Source organism: Oncorhynchus kisutch, linkage group LG2 (assembly GCF_002021735.2).
Source record: "Oncorhynchus kisutch isolate 150728-3 linkage group LG2, Okis_V2, whole genome shotgun sequence".
Taxonomy (NCBI): domain Eukaryota; kingdom Metazoa; phylum Chordata; class Actinopteri; order Salmoniformes; family Salmonidae; genus Oncorhynchus; species Oncorhynchus kisutch.
Window position 1 is genome coordinate 9,958,294 of NC_034175.2, and position 24,392 is coordinate 9,982,685.

At 46.4% G+C, this 24,392-nt stretch overlaps 2 protein-coding genes across 4 annotated transcripts in view; both read left to right on the top strand.

Moving 5' to 3' along the window:
- arhgap33 (Rho GTPase activating protein 33) overlaps positions 1-24,392 on the top strand; it is a 53,984-nt gene that overhangs the window by 18,423 nt on the left and 11,169 nt on the right. For all 3 annotated transcript variants that reach the window (XM_031787140.1, XM_031787121.1, XM_031787131.1), the window contains 15 exons: positions 9,961-10,047; positions 10,323-10,460; positions 10,791-10,883; positions 11,389-11,511; positions 12,188-12,265; positions 13,158-13,224; positions 14,892-14,942; positions 16,182-16,331; positions 16,679-16,781; positions 18,445-18,589; positions 18,695-18,777; positions 20,135-20,242; positions 20,436-20,584; positions 23,942-24,098; positions 24,220-24,359. In XM_031787140.1, the coding sequence (XP_031643000.1) occupies positions 9,961-10,047; positions 10,323-10,460; positions 10,791-10,883; positions 11,389-11,511; positions 12,188-12,265; positions 13,158-13,224; positions 14,892-14,942; positions 16,182-16,331; positions 16,679-16,781; positions 18,445-18,589; positions 18,695-18,777; positions 20,135-20,242; positions 20,436-20,584; positions 23,942-24,098; positions 24,220-24,359 (1,672 nt within the window). The remainder of the gene's footprint in view (positions 1-9,960; positions 10,048-10,322; positions 10,461-10,790; positions 10,884-11,388; positions 11,512-12,187; positions 12,266-13,157; positions 13,225-14,891; positions 14,943-16,181; positions 16,332-16,678; positions 16,782-18,444; positions 18,590-18,694; positions 18,778-20,134; positions 20,243-20,435; positions 20,585-23,941; positions 24,099-24,219; positions 24,360-24,392) is intronic.
- On the top strand, positions 18,784-20,128 carry LOC116353129 (uncharacterized). The gene is made up of 2 exons (XM_031787144.1): positions 18,784-19,211; positions 19,248-20,128. The coding sequence occupies exons 1-2, from the start codon at positions 18,821-18,823 to the stop codon at positions 20,105-20,107; spliced, it is 1,251 nt and encodes a 416-aa protein (XP_031643004.1). The 5' UTR covers positions 18,784-18,820; the 3' UTR covers positions 20,108-20,128.

Genomic DNA, 24,392 nt, shown 5'->3' on the forward strand with positions numbered 1-24,392 from the left:
AGTGACGACAACCCCAGCCTCATGTTGTAATGTTACTGTAGTGACGACAGCCTCATGCTGTAATGTTACTGTAGTGACGACAACCCCAGCCTCATGCTGTAATGTTACTGTAGTGATGACAGCCTCATGCTGTAATGTTACTGTAGTGACGACAACCCCAGCCTCATGCTGTAATGTTACTGTAGTGACGACAACCCCAGCCTCATGTTGTAATGTTACTGTAGTGACGACAGCCTCATGCTGTAATGTTACTGTAGTGACGACAACCCCAGCCTCATGCTGTAATGTTACTGTAGTGATGACAACCCCAGCCTCATGTTGTAATGTTACTGTAGTGACGACAACCCCAGCCTCATGTTGTAATGTTACTGTAGTGACGACAACCCCTGCCTCATGTTGTAATGTTACTGTAGTGACGACAACCCCAGCCTCATGTTGTAATGTTACTGTAGTGACGACAACCCCAGCCTCATGCTGTAATGTTACTGTAGTGATGACAACCCCAGCCTCATGTTGTAATGTTACTGTAGTGACGACAACCCCAGCCTCATGTTGTAATGTTACTGTAGTGACGACAACCCCTGCCTCATGTTGTAATGTTACTGTAGTGACGACAACCCCAGCCTCATGCTGTAATGTTACTGTAGTGACGACAACCCCAGCCTCATGCTGTAATGTTACTGTAGTGATGACAACCCCAGCCTCATGTTGTAATGTTACTGTAGTGACGACAACCCCAGCCTCATGTTGTAATGTTACTGTAGTGACGACAACCCCTGCCTCATGTTGTAATGTTACTGTAGTGACGACAACCCCAGCCTCATGCTGTAATGTTACTGTAGTGACGACAACCCCAGCCTCATGATGTAATGTTACTGTAGTGATGACAGCCTCATGCTGTAATGTTACTGTAGTGACGACAACCCCAGCCTCATGCTGTAATGTTACTGTAGTGACGACAACCCCAGCCTCATGTTGTAATGTTACTGTAGTGACGACAACCCCAGCCTCATGTTGTAATGTTACTGTAGTGACGACAACCCCAGCCTCATGTTGTAATGTTACTGTAGTGACGACAACCCCAGCCTCATGTTGTAATGTTACTGTAGTGACGACAACCCCTGCCTCATGTTGTAATGTTACTGTAGTGACGACAACCCCAGCCTCATGCTGTAATGTTACTGTAGTGATGACAGCCTCATGCTGTAATGTTACTGTAGTGACGACAACCCCAGCCTCATGCTGTAATGTTACTGTAGTGACGACAACCCCAGCCTCATGTTGTAATGTTACTGTAGTGACGACAGCCTCATGCTGTAATGTTACTGTAGTGACGACAACCCCAGCCTCATGCTGTAATGTTACTGTAGTGATGACAGCCTCATGCTGTAATGTTACTGTAGTGACGACAACCCCAGCCTCATGCTGTAATGTTACTGTAGTGACGACAACCCCAGCCTCATGTTGTAATGTTACTGTAGTGACGACAGCCTCATGCTGTAATGTTACTGTAGTGACGACAACCCCAGCCTCATGCTGTAATGTTACTGTAGTGATGACAACCCCAGCCTCATGTTGTAATGTTACTGTAGTGACGACAACCCCAGCCTCATGTTGTAATGTTACTGTAGTGACGACAACCCCTGCCTCATGTTGTAATGTTACTGTAGTGACGACAACCCCAGCCTCATGTTGTAATGTTACTGTAGTGACGACAACCTCATGCTGTAATGTTACTGTAGTGATGACAACCCCAGCCTCATGTTGTAATGTTACTGTAGTGACGACAACCTCATGCTGTAATGTTACTGTAGTGACGACAACCCCAGCCTCATGTTGTAATGTTACTGTAGTGACGACAACCTCATGCTGTAATGTTACTGTAGTGACGACAACCTCATGCTGTAATGTTACTGTAGTGACAACCCCAGCCTCATGCTGTAATGTTACTGTAGTGACGACAGCCTCATGCTGTAATGTTACTGTAGTGACGACAGCCTCATGCTGTAATGTTACTGTAGTGACGACAGCCTCATGCTGTAATGTTACTGTAGTGACGACAGCCTCATGCTGTAATGTTACTGTAGTGACGACAGCCTCATGCTGTAATGTTACTGTAGTGACGACAACCCCAGCCTCATGTTGTAATGTTACTGTAGTGACGACAACCCCAGCCTCATGTTGTAATGTTACTGTAGTGACGACAACCCCTGCCTCATGTTGTAATGTTACTGTAGTGACGACAACCCCAGCCTCATGTTGTAATGTTACTGTAGTGACGACAACCCCAGCCTCATGTTGTAATGTTACTGTAGTGACGACAACCCCAGCCTCATGTTGTAATGTTACTGTAGTGACGACAACCTCATGCTGTAATGTTACTGTAGTGACGACAACCCCAGCCTCATGCTGTAATGTTACTGTAGTGACGACAACCCCAGCCTCATGCTGTAATAATGTTACTGTAGTGATGACAACCCCAGCCTCATGTTGTAATGTTACTGTAGTGACGACAGCCTCATGCTGTAATGTTACTGTAGTGACGACAACCTCATGCTGTAATGTTACTGTAGTGACGACAACCCCAGCCTCATGCTGTAATAATGTTACTGTAGTGACGACAGCCTCATGCTGTAATGTTACTGTAGTGATGACAGCCTCATGCTGTAATGTTACTGTAGTGACGACAACCCCAGCCTCATGCTGTAATGTTACTGTAGTGACGACAACCCCAGCCTCATGCTGTAATAATGTTACTGTAGTGACGACAGCCTCATGCTGTAATGTTACTGTAGTGATGACAGCCTCATGCTGTAATGTTACTGTAGTGACGACAACCCCAGCCTCATGCTGTAATGTTACTGTAGTGACGACAACCCCAGCCTCATGCTGTAATAATGTTACTGTAGTGACGACAGCCTCATGCTGTAATGTTACTGTAGTGACGACAGCCTCATGCTGTAATGTTACTGTAGTGACGACAACCCCAGCCTCATGCTGTAATGTTCCTGTAGTGACGACAACCACAGCCTCATGTTGTAATGTTACTGTAGTGACGACAGCCTCATGCTGTAATGTTACTGTAGTGACGACAACCCCAGCCTCATGCTGTAATGTTACTGTAGTGACGACAACCCCTGCCTCATGTTGTAATGTTACTGTAGTGACGACAACCCCAGCCTCATGTTGTAATGTTACTGTAGTGACGACAGCCTCATGCTGTAATGTTACTGTAGTGACGACAACCCCAGCCTCATGTTGTAATGTTACTGTAGTGACAACCCCAGCCTCATGTTGTAATGTTACTGTAGTGATGACAACCCCAGCCTCATGTTGTAATGTTACTGTAGTGATGACAACCCCTGCCTCATGCCTGTAATGTTACTGTAGGGACGACAACCCCAGGCTCATGTTGTAATGTTATTGTAGTGACGACAACCCCAGCCTCATGCCTGTAATGTTACTGTAGGGACGACAACCCCAGGCTCATGTTGTAATGTTACTGTAGTGATGACAACCCCAGCCTCATGCCTGTAATGTTACTGTAGTGATGACAACCCCAGCCTCATGCCTGTAATGTTACTGTAGTGATGACAACCCCAGCCTCATGCCTGTAATGCTACTGTAGTAATTATCACATGTGAACAGGACTGACAGACTCTCCTAATGACCTCACAATACAGGTCTCACTGTGGGTTACGCTGTGTGTTACTGCATGTCTGTACTCTGTGTGTGTGTGTGTGTGTGACTGCATGTCTGCACTGTGGGTGTTTCAGTCAGAATGCGTCAGGACTGTGGGCTTAATGTGGAAGGGGGTGGGCACAGTGGCGAGATGAGAGCAGCAACATCTCCAGGGCTGAGGCTGGCTCTCTTTCTTTGTGCATGACCTACACTCACTCACTCACTCACTCACTCACTCGCTCGCTCGCACGCACGCACTCACTACTGGGCACACAACCACAACTGGACTCACAAATAGAAACGCAGTCAGATTTTCTGTCCATGGGCATCGGAGTGCAAGAGCAGCAGTACTCTCCCTTTTCTCTGACATTCACACTGAGCACATTCTCATACCTCTCTAGATACTGTTCATTGTAACGTAGTTGGTTAATTCATATTCACACTCTTATGTTCATAAACTTGTCGTTTACTTATACAAGCACACACCGTGTACAATTCCCCCCCCCCTAAAAGAAAATCTAAATGCACACACTGTTAAACATGCGCTACTTCAACAGAAATCATATAACATCATCCTATAACAAGGATTTTGTAACTTTAATGCCATTTTAAACACCGTAATGATGATTAACTCCAAACACCTGATGTCGTGAGTGACATCATCACCTCCATGTCTCTCCCCACCCAGCACAGCTGTTAGTGCTCTCTTTCTCTGTGCTGGAGCGTGTATGTATGTGTGTATGTATGTGTGTATGTATGTGTATGTATGTGTGTGTATGTATGTGTGTGTGTATGTGTGTGTTGAGCAGAGGGAGCACTGCTCATTAGTGTCTGAAGCCCCTGAAGAAAAGATCTCACTGTCCTTGCTCTCTGAGTCAGAAACAAACACACATCAAAACCCTCTATTCTTCCTCTCTTTCTTGCTTTTGCTTTATTTTTTAAGTCTCTCTGGCTACTTTCTCTTTACCTCTCCTTCTCTTCCTACCTCCCTCCTATTAGTCTCTCCTCTTTATCCCTCGCCCCCTCTTTCCACCTCTCTCCACTGTCTCCTCTTTATCCCTCTCCTCCTCTTTCTACCTCTCTCTACTGTCTCTCCTCTTTATCCCTCTCCTCCTCTTTCTACCTCTCTCCACTGTCTCTCCTCTTTATCCCTCTCCTCCTCTTTCTACCTCTCTCCACTGTCTCTCCTCTTTATCCCTCTCCTCCTCTTTCTACCTCTCCACTGTCTCTCCTCTTTATCCCTCTCCTCCTCTTTCTACCTCTCCACTGTCTCTCCTCTTTATCCCTCTCCTCCTCTTTCTACCTCTCTCCACTGTCTCTCCTCTTTATCCCTCTCCTCCTCTTTCTACCTCTCTCCACTGTCTCTCCTCTTTATCCCTCTCCTCCTCTTTCTACCTCTCTCCACTGTCTCTCCTCTTTCTACCTCTCTCCACTGTCTCTCCTCTTTATCCCTCTCCTCCTCTTTCTACCTCTCTCCACTGTCTCCTCTTTATCCCTCTCCTCCTCTTTCTACCTCTCTCCACTGTCTCTCCTCTTTATCCCTCTCCTCCTCTTTCTACCTCTCTCCACTGTCTCTCCTCTTTCTACCTCTCTCCACTGTCTCTCCTCTTTATCCCTCTCCTCCTCTTTCTACCTCTCCACTGTCTCTCCTCTTTATCCCTCTCCTCCTCTTTCTACCTCTCCACTGTCTCGCCTCTTTATCCCTCTCCTCCTTTCTACCTCTCTCCACTGTCTCGCCTCTTTATCCCTCTCCTCCTTTCTACCTCTCTCCACTGTCTCGCCTCTTTATCCCTCTCCTCCTTTCTACCTCTCTCCACTGTCTCGCCTCTTTATCCCTCTCCTCCTCTTTCTACCTCTCTCCACTGTCTCGCCTCTTTATCCCTCTCCTCCTCTTTCTACCTCTCTCCACTGTCTCGCCTCTTTATCCCTCTCCTCCTCTTTCTACCTCTCTCCACTGTCTCGCCTCTTTATCCCTCTCCTCCTCTTTCTACCTCTCCACTGTCTCTCCTCTTTATCCCTCTCCTCCTCTTTATCCCTCTCCTCCTCTTTCTACCTCTCTCCACTGTCTCTCCTCTTTATCCCTCTCCTCCTCTTTCTACCTCTCTCCACTGTCTCTCCTCTTTATCCCTCCTCTCCTCTTTCTACCTCTCTCCACTGTCTCTCCTCTTTATCCCTCTCCTCCTCTTTCTACCTCTCTCCACTGTCTCTCCTCTTTATCCCTCCTCTCCTCTTTCTACCTCTCTCCACTGTCTCTCCTCTTTATCCCTCCCCTCCTCTTTCTACCTCTCTCCACTGTCTCTCCTCTTTATCCCTCTCCTCCTCTTTCTACCTCTCTCCACTGTCTCTCCTCTTTATCCCTCTCCTCTTTATCCCTCTCCTCCTCTTTCTACCTCTCTACTGTCTCTCCTCTTTATCCCTCTCCTCCTCTTTATCCCTCTCCTCCTCTTTATCCCTCCCTCGTCTCTCCTCTGTATCCCTCTCCTCCTCTTTCTACCTCTCTCCACTGTCTCTCCTCTTTATCCCTCTCCTCCTCTTTCTACCTCTCTCCACTGTCTCTCCTCTTTATCCCTCTCCTCCTCTTTCTACCTCTCCACTGTCTCTCCTCTTTATCCCTCTCCTCCTCTTTCTACCTCTCCACTGTCTCTCCTCTTTATCCCTCTCCTCCTCTTTCTACCTCTCTCCACTGTCTCTCCTCTTTATCCCTCTCCTCCTCTTTCTACCTCTCTCCACTGTCTCTCCTCTTTATCCCTCTCCTCCTCTTTCTACCTCTCTCCACTGTCTCTCCTCTTTATCCCTCTCCTCCTCTTTCTACCTCTCCACTGTCTCTCCTCTTTATCCCTCTCCTCCTCTTTCTACCTCTCCACTGTCTCGCCTCTTTATCCCTCTCCTCCTTTCTACCTCTCTCCACTGTCTCGCCTCTTTATCCCTCTCCTCCTTTCTACCTCTCTCCACTGTCTCGCCTCTTTATCCCTCTCCTCCTCTTTCTACCTCTCTCCACTGTCTCGCCTCTTTATCCCTCTCCTCCTCTTTCTACCTCTCTCCACTGTCTCGCCTCTTTATCCCTCTCCTCCTCTTTCTACCTCTCTCCACTGTCTCGCCTCTTTATCCCTCTCCTCCTCTTTCTACCTCTCCACTGTCTCTCCTCTTTATCCCTCTCCTCCTCTTTATCCCTCTCCTCCTCTTTCTACCTCTCTCCACTGTCTCTCCTCTTTATCCCTCCCCTCCTCTTTCTACCTCTCTCCACTGTCTCTCCTCTTTATCCCTCTCCTCCTCTTTCTACCTCTCCACTGTCTCGCCTCTTTACCCCTCTCTCCGCTGTCTCTCCTCTTTATCCCTCTCCTTCTCTTTCTACCTCTCTACTGTCTCTCCTCTTTATCCCTCTCTCCTCTTTATCCCTCTCCTCCTCTTTATCCCTCCCTCGTCTCTCCTCTGTATCCCTCCCTCCACTGTCTCTCCTCTTTATCCCTCTCCTCCTCTTTCTACCTCTCCACTGTCTCTCCTCTTTATCCCTCTCCTCCTCTTTCTACCTCTCCACTGTCTCGCCTCTTTATCCCTCTCCTCCGTTCTACCTCTCTCCACTGTCTCGCCTCTTTATCCCTCTCCTCCTTTCTACCTCTCTCCACTGTCTCGCCTCTTATCCCTCTCCTCCTCTTTCTACCTCTCTCCACTGTCTCGTCTCTTTATCCCTCTCCTCCTCTTTCTACCTCTCTCCACTGTCTCGCCTCTTTATCCCTCTCCTCCTCTTTCTACCTCTCTCCACTGTCTCGCCTCTTTATCCCTCTCCTCCTCTTTCTACCTCTCCACTGTCTCTCCTCTTTATCCCTCTCCTCCTCTTTATCCCTCTCCTCCTCTTTCTACCTCTCTCCACTGTCTCTCCTCTTTATCCCTCCCCTCCTCTTTCTACCTCTCTCCACTGTCTCTCCTCTTTATCCCTCTCCTCCTCTTTCTACCTCTCCACTGTCTCGCCTCTTTACCCCTCTCTCCGCTGTCTCTCCTCTTTATCCCTCTCCTTTTCTTTCTACCTCTCTACTGTCTCTCCTCTTTATCCCTCTCTCCTCTTTATCCCTCTCCTCCTCTTTATCCCTCCCTCGTCTCTCCTCTGTATCCCTCCCTCCACTGTCTCTCCTCTTTATCCCTCTCTCCTCTTTATCCCTCTCTTCTTTATCCCTCTCCTCCTCTTTCTACCTCTCTCCACAGTCTCTCCTCTTTATCCCTCTTTCTACCTCTCCACTGTCTCTCCTCTTTATCCCTCCCTCCACTGCCTCTCCTCTTTATCCCTCTCTCCACTGAGTCTCTCTTTATCCCTCTCCTCCTCTTTCTACCTCTCTCCACTGTCTCTCCTCTCTATCCCTCCTCTTTCTACCTCTCTCCACTCTCTCCTCTCTATCCCTCCTCCTCTTTCTACCTCTCTCCACTGTCTCTCCTCTTTATCCCTCTCCTCCTCTTTCTACCTCTCTACTGAGTCTCTCTCCTTTATCCCTCTCTCCACTGTCTCTCTCCTTTATCCCTCTCTCCACTGTCTCTCTCCTTTATCCCTCTCTCCACTGAGTCTCTCCTTTATCCCTCTCTCCACTGAGTCTCTCCTTTATCCCTCTCTCCACTGAGTCTCTCCTTTATCCCTCTCTCCACTGAGTCTCTCCTTTATCCCTCTCTCTCCACTGAGTCTCTCTCCTTTATCCCTCTCTCTCCACTGAGTCTCTCTCCTTTATCCCTCTCTCTCCACTGAGTCTCTCTCCTTTATCCCTCTCTCTCCACTGAGTCTCTCTCCTTTATCCCTCTCTCTACTGAGTCTCTCTCCTTTATCCCTCTCTCTACTGAGTCTCTCTCCTTTATCCCTCTCCCCCCTCTTTCTACCCCCCCCCTCTTTCTACCTCTCTCCAATGAGTCTCTCTCCTTTATCCCTCTCTCCACTGAGTCTCTCTCCTTTATCCCTCTCTCCACTGTCTCTCCTCTTTATCCCTCTCCTCCTCTTTCTACCTCTCTACTGAGTCTCTCTCCTTTATCCCTCTCTCCACTGTCTCTCTCCTTTATCCCTCTCTCCACTGTCTCTCTCCTTTATCCCTCTCTCCACTGAGTCTCTCCTTTATCCCTCTCTCCACTGAGTCTCTCCTTTATCCCTCTCTCCACTGAGTCTCTCCTTTATCCCTCTCTCCACTGAGTCTCTCCTTTATCCCTCTCTCCACTGAGTCTCTCCTTTATCCCTCTCTCCACTGAGTCTCTCCTTTATCCCTCTCTCTCCACTGAGTCTCTCTCCTTTATCCCTCTCTCTCCACTGAGTCTCTCTCCTTTATCCCTCTCTCTCCACTGAGTCTCTCTCCTTTATCCCTCTCTCTCCACTGAGTCTCTCTCCTTTATCCCTCTCTCTACTGAGTCTCTCTCCTTTATCCCTCTCTCTACTGAGTCTCTCTCCTTTATCCCTCTCCCCCCTCTTTCTACCCCCCCCTCTTTCTACCTCTCTCCAATGAGTCTCTCTCCTTTATCCCTCTCTCCACTGAGTCTCTCTCCTTTATCCCTCTCTCCACTGTCTCTCCTCTTTATCCCTCTCCCCCTCTTTCTACCTCTCCACTGAGTCTCTCTCCTCTTTATCCCTCACTCTCTGTCTCTCTCTGTGTATCCCTCTCTGAGGTGTTAGTCATAGTGGATGTGATGTGAAGGTCTGAGGTCCACAACACTGCCTGTCTCATTTCAGATTAAAGTATCTTCTCTTTTAATCTGCCTGGAGCCTCAACACCGCCCTCACTTCTTCCTCCTCTTCCCCAAAAAAGAGAAAAGACAAAAAAACACACCGTTTTCCTTTTGTGCTTGTTTGTAGAAGCCCATTTTGTTTGTTAATCCGGGCCACCAGAACCCCATGGGTGTCCTACGGCTCCACCCGAGGCTTTCTATTAGCTACACATGGCTCTGATGTCACTAGTTTAGCAGGCTTGTCTTTTCACAGCTTTCTCTGCATTGTTAAGTCCATTAAACGTTAATACTGTTTGTTGGCTGAGATGTTGTCAGCCATTTTGAAAGATCTCCTCTGATTTAGTTGGCTGCTTTATTAGAAGATGCAGAATTTGGGCGACTAGGAGGGAGGTTGTGTAAAAGGTACCAGGCAAGGATTGCCATTTCCCTGGATATAATGTATCCTGATCGTGTGTGTAGCTAGGGTGGGTGCTTTGTAGTATCCTTGTATGTGTGTTTGCTTATTCTGTGTGCAGTAGGCTGTATGTTTTGTATAGTTACATATAGTTGTTCCTCTGACCCATGCTTGAGTATGTGTGTGTTTCTGTTCCTCAGTTGCAGTTTGCGAACGAGCAGAGCGATGCCAGCTGGATCTCGGGCTCTGCCAAAGACCTGGTTTTCCTGGTGCAGGTGTCCTGCCAGGTGAGTGGTCACGGCCACATACCCTCGCCAAACACGTGCACACACACTCACACATCTCCTTGCCAGGGCTATATCTAACCCAGACACATTCACACCAACACGTACACTTTGACAGAGTGGGAATATATTTCCCCCTCTCTCTTCCTCTCTCCTCCTGTCTGACTTATTCCCCCCCCCCTTCCTTGCTCTCCTCGTCACATGAATATTTCTGTCCCCTCTTCTTTCCCTCTCTCTGTCTCGCGTGCTCTCTCACTCCGTCTGTCTGTGTGATGTAGGCTAAGACGTGGATGGTTCGGCGCACCTATGAGGAGTTCCGTACTCTGGACGCTCACCTTCACCAGTGTATCTACGACCGGCGTTACTCCCAGCTGCTGCCCCTGCCACCTCTCAGCGAGATCGGGGACAGGGTAGAGGTGAGTGGGGACTGTGGGAGAGCTTATTTGTTGAGGGGGTTATGTAGCATTCTGGCTAAATTAGCTGTAGAATGTTTTTCTGTACTGTATGGAGGTCAATGGTACCGCTGTAGGTTAGCATGAAGACCTCTGAGAATGACATGAAATTACCTTCATCGAGGTGATGTAGTCATGGTTGTCTGTGACCTGTCTGTCTCTGTACACATTTGTTCTCTGATTCTAGCAGGTGTTGATATTTGGGTCACCTGTCTTCATCTATGGTATCTGGGAGTAGATGTATGTAAATGGCTGTCGGCTCCTACAGTCCTGTTTGTTTTTGTTGTTTATCAGATCTTCACCCCGCTGCTGTCGGAGTACCTGAGCCGCCTCTCCATGATCGTGGACAACAAGCTCAACTGTGGGCCTGTGCTCACCTGGATGGAGGTGAGACTATTAAAAGTATCTTTAGAAAACATAAGAGCGGGGCCTGTGTGGTCCGGTGGTTACAGCCACTGACCCCGGCTCACATATATGCCAGAGTCGGCATGGGTTCGAATCTGGCCCACTGCCTTTTGTTTCTCCCTCCCCCATCTTTCACACGGTAGTACGATCTCTTCAATAAAGATACAAAATAAAACAGTGGTACTGCTTTTTACATTTCTTTTGAAAGAGTGGGGCTGCCCCTCCCCCAAAGACGTTGAAAGAAAGAGTGAAGGTGAGAATAAGCTGTAAAAACACGGAACATAAGAAATTGGCCAGAGAAAGAAGACAATTGTTGGGGAAGACCAAAGCAGAGTGGGAGAGCGAAAGACAGCTAGAGAGACAGGCTTTGTCTTACCACCTGTGCATTAGCCCTACTACTATAATTAAGGGATATTGAGAGAATGGTGTAATTATTTGCCTGTCTATTCCTTAAACAACAGAGGTTTGTGTTTGCTGTTCCTCCCAGATTGACAACCGTGGGAATCGGTTCCTCCTGAAAGAGGAAGCTTCGCTCAATGTTCCCGCCATCGCCGCTGCTCATGTCATCAAGCGCTACACGGCGCAGGCCAGCGACGAGATCTCCATTGAGGTATGGAGCTGCTGCAGGGATAAACAGAACCAAATGAGATTTACATTAGTGGCAGTCATAGTTTTCAGATTTCTATGTCACCTCTGTCTGGGCCTTAGTCTCTCTGTTTGGCTGTCACCTTCCTTTTTCTTCTCTTTTTCTTCCATCTTCCTGTTCTGTCTATTCCTGTCCTCTTCTCCTCCTACTGCTCTACATACTGCTCCTCTTTCTGTTTCTGGGCCACAGCACCCCGGAATGGGGTGACCCAAACACTGAGGCACATTTTAGCGCTTCTCCGTCTCTCTCTTTCCGTCTCACTCTCTCGCGCTCTCTCTCTTTCTGTGTCTGTCTCTCTCTCTCTCTCTCTCTCTCTCTGTTTCTCTCTCTCATCTCCTCTCTGTCCTGTCCTCCTTGCAGTGAGCAATGGCAACTGTTTCTCATCTGTTATCTGAAATAAGTGTGAGTGGAGTTCAGCCAAATCAGGCAGGACTACATTATGCCCTGATCCAGCTTGTTGTGTCTGGATAATGTTTAGTTTTGGGGCTGGTGTTTTGACTGCTGAGGCTGTATTATGGGTGTTGGTGTACGTTTTTGGAGGGGGTGATGTTAAATGAAGTCATCTGGCTTGTTTGCCTGTAGAATTTGTCTGAAGTCGGAGGTTGTTTAATGTCTTTGTCTAATGTGTGTGTCTCTCCAGGTGGGAGATATCCTGTCTGTAATTGATATGCCACCCAAAGAGGACTCCAACTGGTGGAGGGGGAAGCATGGCTTCCAGGTACACAACACAATCACAGGAGAATTCCACCACTGGCTGTCTTTCTCACGCACACGCCGGTCTTTCTCACGCACACGCCGGTCTTTCTCACGCACACGCCGGTCTTTCTCACGCACACGCCGGTCTTTCTCACGCACACGCCGGTCTTTCTCACGCACACGCCGGTCTTTCTCACGCACACGCCGGTCTTTCTCACGCACACGCCGGTCTTTCTCACGCACACGCCGGTCTTTCTCACGCACACGCCGGTCTTTCTCGCGCACACGCCGGTCTTTCTCGCGCACACCCCGGTCTTTCTCGCGCACACGCCGGTCTTTCTCGCGCGCACACGCCGGTCTTTCTCGCGCGCACACGCCGGTCTTTCTCGCGCGCACACGCCGGTCTTTCTCGGGGTCTCCGCGCGCACACGCCGGTCTTTCTCGCGCGCACACGCCGGTCTTTCTCGCGCGCACACGCCGGTCTTTCTCGCGCGCACACGCCGGTCTTTCTCGCGCGCACACGCCGGTCTTTCTCGCGCGCACACGCCGGTCTTTCTCGCGCGCACACGCCGGTCTTTCTCGCGCGCACACGCCGGTCTTTCTCGCGCGCACACGCCGGTCTTTCTCGCGCGCACACGCCGGTCTTTCTCGCCCAGAATGCAGAACAACAGTTCGCCAGGTGGCTACATTCACTATCTCACGTTACCATGTTTCTGTACTTCCTTTTCCCTTCTCGTTTGTTCCCTCTTTCTTTCTTTCACTGTTCTCTATTTTCACTGAGCTTTTACTTTTCTTTTAACTCATTTTCTCTTGTTTTTTAACCTATGTGTAAGCAATTGTGTGTGTGTGTGTGTGTGTGTGTGTGTGTGTCCAAGTTTGTCATCCTCAGTTACTTTGGTCTTTCCCCACTTTAGGTGGGCTTCTTCCCCAGTGAGTGTGTGGAGCTCATCAACGAGAAGCCTCAGTCCGCCGCTAAAATAGGTGGCTTACACACACACACACACACGTTATGACACCAACATACTAAATCCCACTTACTGTACATTATCACATACAGTGCCTTCGGAAAGTAGTCAGACCCCTTGACTTTTTCCACATTTTGTTACGTTATTCAAAAATGGATAAAATACATGTTTTTCCTCATCAATCTACAGACAATACCCCATAATGACAAAGCAAAAACAGGTTAAAAAATAAAGATTTAAAAAAAAAAACAGAAATACCTTATTTACATAAGTATTCAGACCCTTTGCTATGAGACTTGAAATTGAGCTCCGGTGCATCCTGTTTCCATTAATCATCCGTGCGATGTTTCTACAACTTTATTTGGAAAGGCACACACCTGTCTATATAAAGGTCCCACAGTTGACAGTGCATGTTAGAGCAAAAACTAAGCCATGAGGTCGAAGGAATTGTCCATAGAGCTCTGAGGCAGGATTGTGTCGAGGCACAGATCTGGAGAAGGGTACCAAAGAACACAGTGGCCTTCATCATTCTTAAATGGAAGAGGTTTGGCACCACCATATCTCATCCAAGAGCTGGCCCACCCGGCCAAACTGAGCAATCGGTGGAGAAGGGCCTTCATCAGGGAGGTGACCAAGAACCAGATAGTCACTTTGACAGGGCTCTATAGTTCCTCTGTGGAGATGGTTGTCCTTCTGGAACGTTCTCCCATCTCTGCAGCACTCCATCAATCAGGCCTTTATGGTAAAGTGGCCAGATGGAAGCCACTCTTCAGTAAAAGGCACATGACAGCCCGATTGGAGTTTGCCAAAAGGCACCTAAAGACTCAGACCATGAGAAACAAGATTTTCTGGTCTGATAAAACCATGATTGAAATCTTTGGCCTGAATGCCAAGCATCACATCTGGAGTAAACCTGACACCATCCCTACGGTGAAGCATGGTGGTGGCAGCATCTTGTTGTGGGGATGTTTTTCAGTGGCGGGGACTGGGAGACTAGTCAGGATCGAGGGAAAGATGAACGGAGCAAAGTACAGAGAGAACCTTGGTGAAAACCTACTCCAGAGCGCTCAGGACCTCAGACTGGGGCAAAGGTTCTTCTTCCAACAGGACAAAGACCCTAAGCACACAGCCAAGACAACGCAGGAGTGGCTTCGGGACATGTCTCTGAATGTCCTTGAGTGACCCAGCCAGAGCCCGAACTTGAACCCGATCGATCGAACATCTCTGGAGAAACCTGAAAATAGCTGTACAGCAATGCTCCCCATCCAACCTGACAGAGCTTGAGAGGATCTGCAGAGAAGAATGGGAGAAACTCCCCAAATACGGGTGTGCCAAGCTTGTAGCATCATACCCAAGACTCGGCTGTAATCACTGCCAAAGGTGCTTCAACAAAGCACTGAGTAAACGGTCGGAAATACTTATGTAAATGTGAGATTTCATTATTTTTTTTTTGTCTTAATACATTTGTAAACATTTATGAAAAGCTGTTTTTGCTTTGTTATTATGGGGTACTGTGTGTAGTTTGAGGGATATATATTTGTTTTAAATCAATTTTAGAATCAGGCTGTACCGTAACAATGTGGGAAAAAGTCAAGAGGTATGAAGACTTTCCGAATGTCCTGTACACCTGCACTGTGTCCCCCGATCAATGTCAGATGTATTGAGTGACGTTTGTGTTTCCAGATGGAGATCCAGCCAACTCCAACGCACCAGGACCTCCCTCTCCTACATCCGGTAAACAGACGCAATCAACCAATCACTGCTGTATGAGTATTTAGTCTCCACAGAGTGTGTCGAAGGTTTTGCAGGAGCTTGAAATGAGGTTGACAACATGCAGTACTAACTGTCATGGTTACTTTTTTTCTTTCTGGCATGCAGCATATATCGCTTATTATATTTAATTGAACTGTATATAACAGCCACTTTTCCTCCCTCTCCCTTGTATCTTCGTCTTGTAAACATAAAAAAATGATATCTTTCTCTCGACAATTTTTTATTTAAGGATACATGACCTTGTGGTGTTAACCAGATGCACACAGCGGATCACGTGACATTACATAGTTTCAGAATTACTCAGCCCATAGGTTGTTTTGCTTGCTTAATGTGGTCACCACAACATCTTTGTAATCTTCATATTTGTATCTCTGACCACAGTATATCTTTGTTGTTCTGTACTTCACACTCCCAAAACAATGTATTTAGCTGGTGTTCCAACCGCCTTCCTGTTGTATCTATTGCCTTTCTCTCTTTCTCTCTCTCTCAGTTCCTCAGCCTTGGTACCTAAGACTTGCTGGTAACAACTGAAATGGAATTACTCTCATTAATCCATTTGTCATCTAATCAGAGTCCTTCCACCGTCCTTATCTTTCCTAACGCCTCATCTCTCCCCTTAATGCAAGGCCTGTATAACACACATTTCCCCTTAAGCCAACCAGGAAATGTACAATAGCCATTTATACAACTAGCCAAGCCTAGGGCTGTTCACATGCAGCATGGCAGGAGTGGCGAGGATGTTTTTAGAGTAGAATTAGTGTACATGTATTTTAGAGTCACCCATAAATCATAGGAACACAATGGAGCTTGTTGTATAAATGAGAAGCAAGTCGTTGTTTTAGAGGAAGACGATACAGGTTTATTATGACCAATGACAATCGTTATTTCCTTGTTCTTAATCCTAATCTTCACCATGCGTCCAAGTAATCTGCTGCTGCTTATTGTTCTAATGATGTTGATGGTCGTGGCTCATTGGTCCAGAACACGGCCCAGCCTCCTACTAGTGTCCATGCTCCAGCTCCCACTAAACTCTCCTATTTTCTGATGTCTTTTCACACGTTTTATATTCCATGACGATGATGACATTTATGTTAAACATTCACGCCCCTCACAGAGATGGACCCCTCACCCACCACAATAGTCTCCCTTTCCCACTGTAGTGTCAATACTCAGCAGCTCTCTGTCGCCCCCCTCTGACAGTTTCTAAGAAGCACGGCAAGCTGATGGGATTCCTGCGCAACTTTATGAAGTCCAGACCCACCAAGCAGAAGCTCAAACAGAAAGGAATTCTTAAGGAGAGGGTGTTCGGCTGCGACCTGGGAGAACACCTCCTCAACTCAGGACTGGACGGTACATAAAACACACACTTATCCTCACGTAACCGTTTGGGGATGTAAAGTAGTTGTCAGTATCTTTGGGCTTGTGATTGTTATAGTAACGTAAGAGTGAGTTGCTGGCTGCAGAGAGTGAGCGGTTTTGATGTGTCAAGTGAACTCAGTACAATATTAAAATCAATCATGCCATTTTAGGATCACATTAGTGCTTCGGAGTTGATGAAATGGGCCAATTGCCCTAGTTAGAGTTCTACAGTTCTAATTCTAGAGTCTCAGGGAGTCATCTCTGTGTGTCCTTGAGAGCCTGGTCTCATTTGGTGTACTACTGTAACATGTGACATGGATCTTTGTGTGCTTCTCCAGTTCCACAGGTTCTGAAGAGCTGCTCAGAGTTCATAGAGAAGCATGGTGTGGTGGACGGCATATACAGGCACTCTGGAGTCTCCTCCAACATTCAGAAACTCCGGTACCACTCCTCATGCTAACCCTAACCCTGCATGTCAGGCCCTGAACCTGTAAAGACTTAAGACTACATAGATCATTGACTGCATGCATGAAATACAGTGGGGTAAAAAAGTATTTAGTCAGCCACCAATTGTGCAAGTTCTCCCACTTAAAAAGATGAGAGAGGCCTGTAATTTTCATCATAGGTACACTTCAACTATGACAGACAAAATGAGAAACAAAATCCAGAAAATCACATTGTAGGATTTTTTATGAATTTATTTGCAAATTATGGTGGAAAATAAGTATTTGGTCAATAACAAAAGTTTATCTCAATACTTTGTTATATACCCTTTGTTGGCAATGACAGAGGTCAAACGTTTTCTGTAAGTCTTCACAAGGTTTTCACACACTGTTGCTGGTATTTTGGCCCATTCCTCCATGCAGATCTCCTCTAGAGCAGTGATGTTTTGGGGCTGTTGCTGTGCAACACGGACTTTCAACTCCCTCCAAAGATTTTCTATGGGGTTGAGATCTGGAGATTGGCTAGGCCACTCCAGGACCTTGAAATGCTTCTTACGAAGCCACTCCTTCGTTGCCCGGGCGGTGTGTTTGGGATCATTGTCATGCTGAAAGACCAAGCCACGTTTCATCTTCAATGCCCTTGGTGATGGAAGAAAGTTATCACTACAAATTCTCACGATACATGGCCCCATTCATTCTTTCCTTTACACGGATCAGTCATCCTGGTCCCTTTGCAGAAAAACACCCCAAAGCATGATGTTTCCACCCCCATGCTTCACAGTAGGTATGGTGTTCTTTGGATGCAACTGAGCATTCTTTGCTCTCTAGCAAACTTCAGACGGGCCTGGACATGTACTGGCTTAAGCAGGGGGACACGTCTGGCACTGCAGGATTTGAGTCCCTGGCGGCGTAGTGTGTTACTGATGGTAGGCTTTGTTATTTTGGTCCCAGCTCTCTGCAGGTCATTTACTAGGTCCCCCCGTGTGGTTCTGGGATTTTTGCTCACCGTTCTTGTGATCATTTTGACCCCACGAGGTGAGATCTTGCGTGGAGCCCGAGGGAGATTATCAGTGGTCTTGTATGTCTTCCATTTCCTAATAATTGCTCCCACAGTTGATTTCTTCAAACCAAGCTGCTTACCTATTACAGATTCAGTCTTCCCAGCCTGGTGCAGGTCTACAATTTTGTTTCTGGTGTCCTTTGACGGCTCATTGGTCTTGGCCATAGTGGAGTTTGGAGTGTGACTGTTTGAGGTTGAGGACAGGTGTCACCTGTTTGAACTCTAACAAGTTCAAACAGGTGCCGTTAATACAGGTAACGAGTGGAGGACAGAGGAGCCTCTTAAAGAATAAGTTACAGGTCTGTGAGAGCCAGAAATCTTGCTTGTTTGTAAGTGACCAAATACTTATTTTCCACCATAATTTGCTAATTAATTAATAAAAAATCCTACAATGTGATTTTCTGGAAAAATTTTTCCTCATTTTGTCTGTCATAGTTGAAGTGTACCTATGATGAAAATTACAGGCCTCTCATCTTTTTAAGTGGGAGAACTTGCACAATTGGTGGCTGACTAAATACTTTTTTGCCCTACTGTACATATAGGCAAATATGCAATACTTTTTTGGCATTCAACCCTATTTGACACTCTCTCTCCCCACCAGACATGAGTTTGACAGTGAGAATGTTCCAGACCTGACCAAGGATATGTACATGCAGGACATCCACTGTGTGGGGTCCCTGTGTAAACTCTACTTCAGAGAGCTGCCCAACCCCCTGCTCACCTACCAGCTGTACGACAAGTTTGCTGTGAGTACATGGCCGTAACCCAACACAACTCCCTCCAACTGAAAGTGCTGTCTATTGTCAAAGGCTAAACTTGCCATCTGTTTTTTCCCTGGTCTTCCTTCGTAGGACTGTATGGGAGAGATGACGGACGACGAGCGCATGGTGAAAGTACATGATGTCATCCAGCAGCTCCCACCACCGCACTACAGGTATACACAGCCATGGAGACAGAGACTACAGGTATACACAGCCATGGAGACAGAGACTACAGGTATACACAGCCATGGAGACAGAGACTACAGGTATACACAGCCATGGAGACAGAGACTACAGGTATACACAGCCATGGAGACAGAGACTACAGGTATACACAGCCATGGAGACAGAGACTACAGGTATACACAGCCATGGAGACAGAGACTACAGGTATACACAGCCATGGAGACAGAGACTACAGGTATACACAGCCATGGAGACAGAGACTACAGGTATACACAGCCATGGAGACAGAGACTACAGGTATACACAGCCATGGAGACAGAGACTACAGGTATACACAGCCATGGAGACAGAGACTACAGGTATACACAGCCATGGAGACAGAGACTACAGGTATACACAGCCATGGAGACAGAGACTACAGGTATACACAACACAGCCATGGAGGCAGAGACTACAGGTATACACAGCCATGGAGACAGAGACTACAGGTATACACAACACAGCCATGGAGACAGAGACTACAGGTATACACAGCACAGCCATGGAGACAGAGACTACAGGTATACACAGCACAGCCATGGAGACAGAGACTACAGGTATACACAGCCATGGGGACAGAGACTACAGGTATACACAACACAGCCATGGAGACAGAGACTACAGGTATACACAGCCATGGAGACAGAGACTACAGGTATACACAACACAGCCATGGAGACAGAGACTACAGGTATACACAACACAGCCATGGAGACAGAGACTACGGGTATACACAGCCATGGAGACAGAGACTACGGGTATACAGAGACTACAGGTATACACAACACAGCCATGGAGACAGAGACTACAGGTATACACAACACAGCCATGGAGACAGAGACTACAGGTATACACAGCCATGGAGACAGAGACTACAGGTATACACAACACAGCCATGGAGACAGAGACTACAGGTATACACAACACAGCCATGGAGACAGAGACTACAGGTATACACAGCCATGGAGACAGAGACTACAGGTATACACAGCACAGCCATGGAGACAGAGACTACGGGTATACACAGCCATGGAGACAGAGACTACGGGTATACACAACACAGCCATGGAGACAGACTACAGGTATACACAACACAGCCATGGAGACAGAGACTACAGGTATACACAACACAGCCATGGAGACAGAGACTACAGGTATACACAGCCATGGAGACAGAGACTACAGGTATACACAGCCATGGAGACAGAGACTACAGGTATACACAGCCATGGAGACAGAGACTACAGGTATACACAGCCATCCCAGATTGTGGACTAATGTTGTCTTTCTCTTTCTCCCTGTCAGGACCCTGGAGTACCTCATTAGACACCTGGCTGGTCTGGCCACCTGCAGCGGAGAGACCAGCATGCACATCAAGAACCTGGCCATCGTCTGGGCCCCCAACCTGCTCAGGTGTGTGTCTATGCCTACCTACTGTACCTACATGTGTGCGTTGGGGATCGTTCACATAGAAATATATCGTTTAGAACAGGTGTGCCTCTGACATGCACAGTGAAGAATCATGTCAGCTCTATTCATGACATTCCTGTCTGCAAAACCATCCTGGAGGTGACCCTGGTGTGGCTGTGTGTTGTCTCCGTGGCAGGTCTATGGAGATCGAGGCGGTGGGTCTGAGTGGTGCTGACCCATTTAAGGAGGTGCGGATCCAGTCTGTGGTGGTGGAGTTTCTCCTCGGTCACGTGGACGTGCTCTTCAGTGACTCCTTCACCTCTGTAGGACGCTTCACAGGCACAGGTATGCACATCACCCTAACCCCAATGCTGGCTTCTCTAACGCTCACTGGACACAATCTTCCTAACTTGAGTTCCATTTGTGTGGAAAAACACATTTCCCATTGAAATCGATACATGATTTGCATCAGTCGGCAATCGTCAGTGACGTGTGTTGATTTCAAGTTAGGATTCGACTGAAAATGTCTTCTCTCCTTCAGAGTGCTCCCTCTGTCCTCTCTGTATCAGCTCTGTGGTTTTGTGTTATCAATGCCACACACAGAGCATTTACCTCAGAGCCTCAAAGCCTCTTTTTAGTACCTACAGTAACTAGGTTTACTACTCAGCCAGCCAGGCTTCCTCTATCCTCTACTTAATGCTTTTAGGTGTCTGGTTAAATGGAGAGCTTTGGTTAAAGCACTGTATATAATGGATGACACTTCTACCGCCATTACAACTGTCACCACTGCCCGCTGTCCTCCGCTTTTTACCCCGCAAATGCTGTAAGTCTATGAAAGCAACTCTACTTGAATGACTCTGATACTAATATTTCATTGCACTCTTTGTCTTGCCTCGCAGCACAGTAGAACATGTGTATGACTAGTCTAAAATGGCAGTAATATAAGTGAATTAAGCATGGAAAGATTTTTCCACTGTATCCATTTGCTCCAAAAAGTAGTACAATATTTGGCAACATTTTGTTCTTTACTCTTGATTAACATCAGTATTAAATATGGAATAAAACTGAAAACTTGACATAAAGTGAGCCCTCAGCCACGCTGATGATGTAGCCATCCCACTGGGCACAGACTTCAATTCAACGTCTATTCCACATTGGTTCAATGTAATTTCATTGACATGATGTGGAAACAATGTTGATTCAACCAGTGTATGCCAAGTTGAATGGAAGCAGCAGCAGCAGACAGTGAGCGAGAGCTGTGTGTCTTCGTAGCACCGGGCAAGCTGGAGTGTAAGGTCTCTGCAGCACCAGAGAACCAGGCTGCAGGAGGCCAGGGGTGAGGAGGTCCCTAGGCCCCCAGGCATCCTCTTTTGGAAGTCACCGTAGCGAGGCGACACTACTCCATGTTCTGACCGTCCGTGCCTTCTCTCTCTCTCAATGTAGGATGCTTACAAGCGCTCTATAGCGTTGATTGGTTTAGTTTAGGCTTGGTCTACTTTTGGCTTCTGTGTGACCCATTTTGTCCTGAGATCTCTACGATATGCACAAGAAAGAGTTCATGATGAATATGTCTCATCCTATTGGGCTTTTGTCTGTTGTTTTCCAGTAGATAGTAAGTATAGCCAAGCAGAAATGATTAAATATTAAAGCATTAGACCTCTCACTAAAGGCATCAGTCATACAAGAGTTATACTTAAATCCAAACTGGTTCTCTAGTAAATTGGTGCGAATGTCTCATCCTATGTTCAAGAAGGGCCTTTTTCCCTTTATTCAGATTACACCTGCCCACTTTAGATTATTTCCTTTTCAAACAATCTCCAAAATATCTTTAGTTTTTAAACAAGCCATAGAAAGTTGGTTGCAATTTCAGTTTAATCGACCTGAAAAGACAGAACAAATAATACAACAAATATTGTGGTTAAATTCAAATATACATCTTTTTGGGAGTTGCAGTGATGAGACAAGACTGTAACTACCAATTTGGATTTTTTAAAAACAAGAATTTAATATAGCCAAGTTTTGTGCGCACATGCTGACATATGTTTGTATAAACCCAGTGTCTCTTCAGGGTCAACCGTGAACTCACATTATTTTTCGGTTGTATTGACAGTTGAATAGGCAATAAACTTCCATCCTGGTTCCAATTCATCCCATCTTGAAGTAAATGTGGTCGGTTACATTTTGTGTTTACTCCAATATTTGTTTTTGTCATTTTAAATAGTTATTAAAGTAACTTGTAGGTTGTTTTGTGCTGTATTGCTCAAAATATTAAAGAATAGACGTTGTTTTGATCAATGTGTCACAAATGCTGTGGATGTTTCTTTTAAGAGGATTACATTGAGCCAGAACCACCAGGTAAAAAAACAATGTTGCATTGATTATTCCCAGCTTCCATGATCTGTTTTGTCTTGTCAGCTAGCTAAATAATCAATAGGCCCAATAGCTAAAATGTTTAACCTCATTGTCTACAGATCAGCAGTATCTGTGTGCTTCTCCAGCTGAAGAGTTTCTGTCAGCGTCCCAGCCAGGGCTCAGTTAGATGCTTGCTTTGTGTCTCAGACTCAGATCCATGCCAGGAAAGTCAACAAATATTTTGGTTGTCTGATTGTTCTAACTATTCTCACAGAAACTTAATTGGGAGGATGACTGTTTGTTTGATATGGTTTTTACATTTGAGGGGAAAAAAGACCCTACGATCTGTGAACGGTACATGATAGTGTGCTCTAAAACATGGATTATGTCGAGATTATGATTATTTATTTATTTTTACATATTCTATTATTTATTAACATATTAATTCAACATAAAACATATTAGTGAATATCTCATACCATTTACATTTTGTACATTGTTTTAAACTATATACTATACAAGTACATAAACTTTCCAACGTTCTGCTATTTTTGAAGTTCTGATAAATGATGTGAGCCCCACCAGTGAATGGGAAAATGGATTCAAATTGAACTCCTTCTGCAGGTGATTTGCTAAATGTGATTGTTTAATGACCTGTCAGTTTTTATGTATAAAATGGTCAAGTCTTCAAAAGTAGCAGAGCACGGACTCAGGTCAAATTTCCAATTTGAATAATGTTTGACTTGTTGTTCCAAACAATATGTCCAAAAAATATGCTAAATCAAAAAGGGTACTTTTGAAATATTAATATGAATACTTTAATGTTGAGTAATTTTAATGTGAAAAATTGTATTGCAGTTTATTAATGTGGGAGAAATATTTTTGGGCTTTCCTGACATGGAATTGCCCTATAAGACACTGTTACAGTACTCTGTTAATTGCATTATAATACATATTTGTTTAGATGTCAATCCTGTGTGATGACCCATGCCCTGCTCTCCCCTGACGGGTGTCCTGTTTTACTTTGGTTGCTCTTTAACTGGGAGTTTCAAATGAAACGGTCCAACTTCCTCTGCATACCTCAGCCTTCCCTCCCTTTGTGTTGTTAACGCCATGTGATTTCTGATTTGCAAGCGTGTCTGTGTCTTATTCGCTCTCGTTGGGTAAATCTGAAATGACACCCTATTTCCCATATAGTACACTTTTTATTTTTATGCTTTGGCCAAAGGTAATGCACTACTATACAGGGAATAAGATCTCATTTGGAACAAAGCTTTTGGCCACCGTCACCGATGCCTCCTCACTCTCCCACCCTCTACCTATTACTAACTGTCCTGTCTCTGCCTGCAGGGCGGCACTCTCTGACCAGGCCCAAGTCCTTTGTGTCCGCCAGGCTGCTCTCCCTAGAAGAGGCCCAGGCCAGGACACAGGCTCCTCTGCTCCTCCAGGGGGCGCCAGTCCAGTTCCAGGGCCAGTTCCACACCGTGCTGGACCACCCTGTCGACAGGTGAGTGGGAAGCCAGGCTTATTCCAGACCATGCAAGTTTCTGTAGTTTCACTATCACATGCAGTTGATTTAGCAGTCTCACCCACCTAAATCTCTCTCTCTCTCTCTCCTCCCCCTACAGGAGGAAGAGAGGGCTGAAGGTACGGAAGGCAGCTGGAGGGAGCTGGAAGACGTTCTTTGCGATCGGGAAGCCCCTGGGGGCGGGGCAACGTAAACCAATGAGGATCAGCTCCCTGTTCCAGCCCGCCACCTCACATGCAGGTAGATACAGTGCCTTGCGAAAGTATTCGGCCC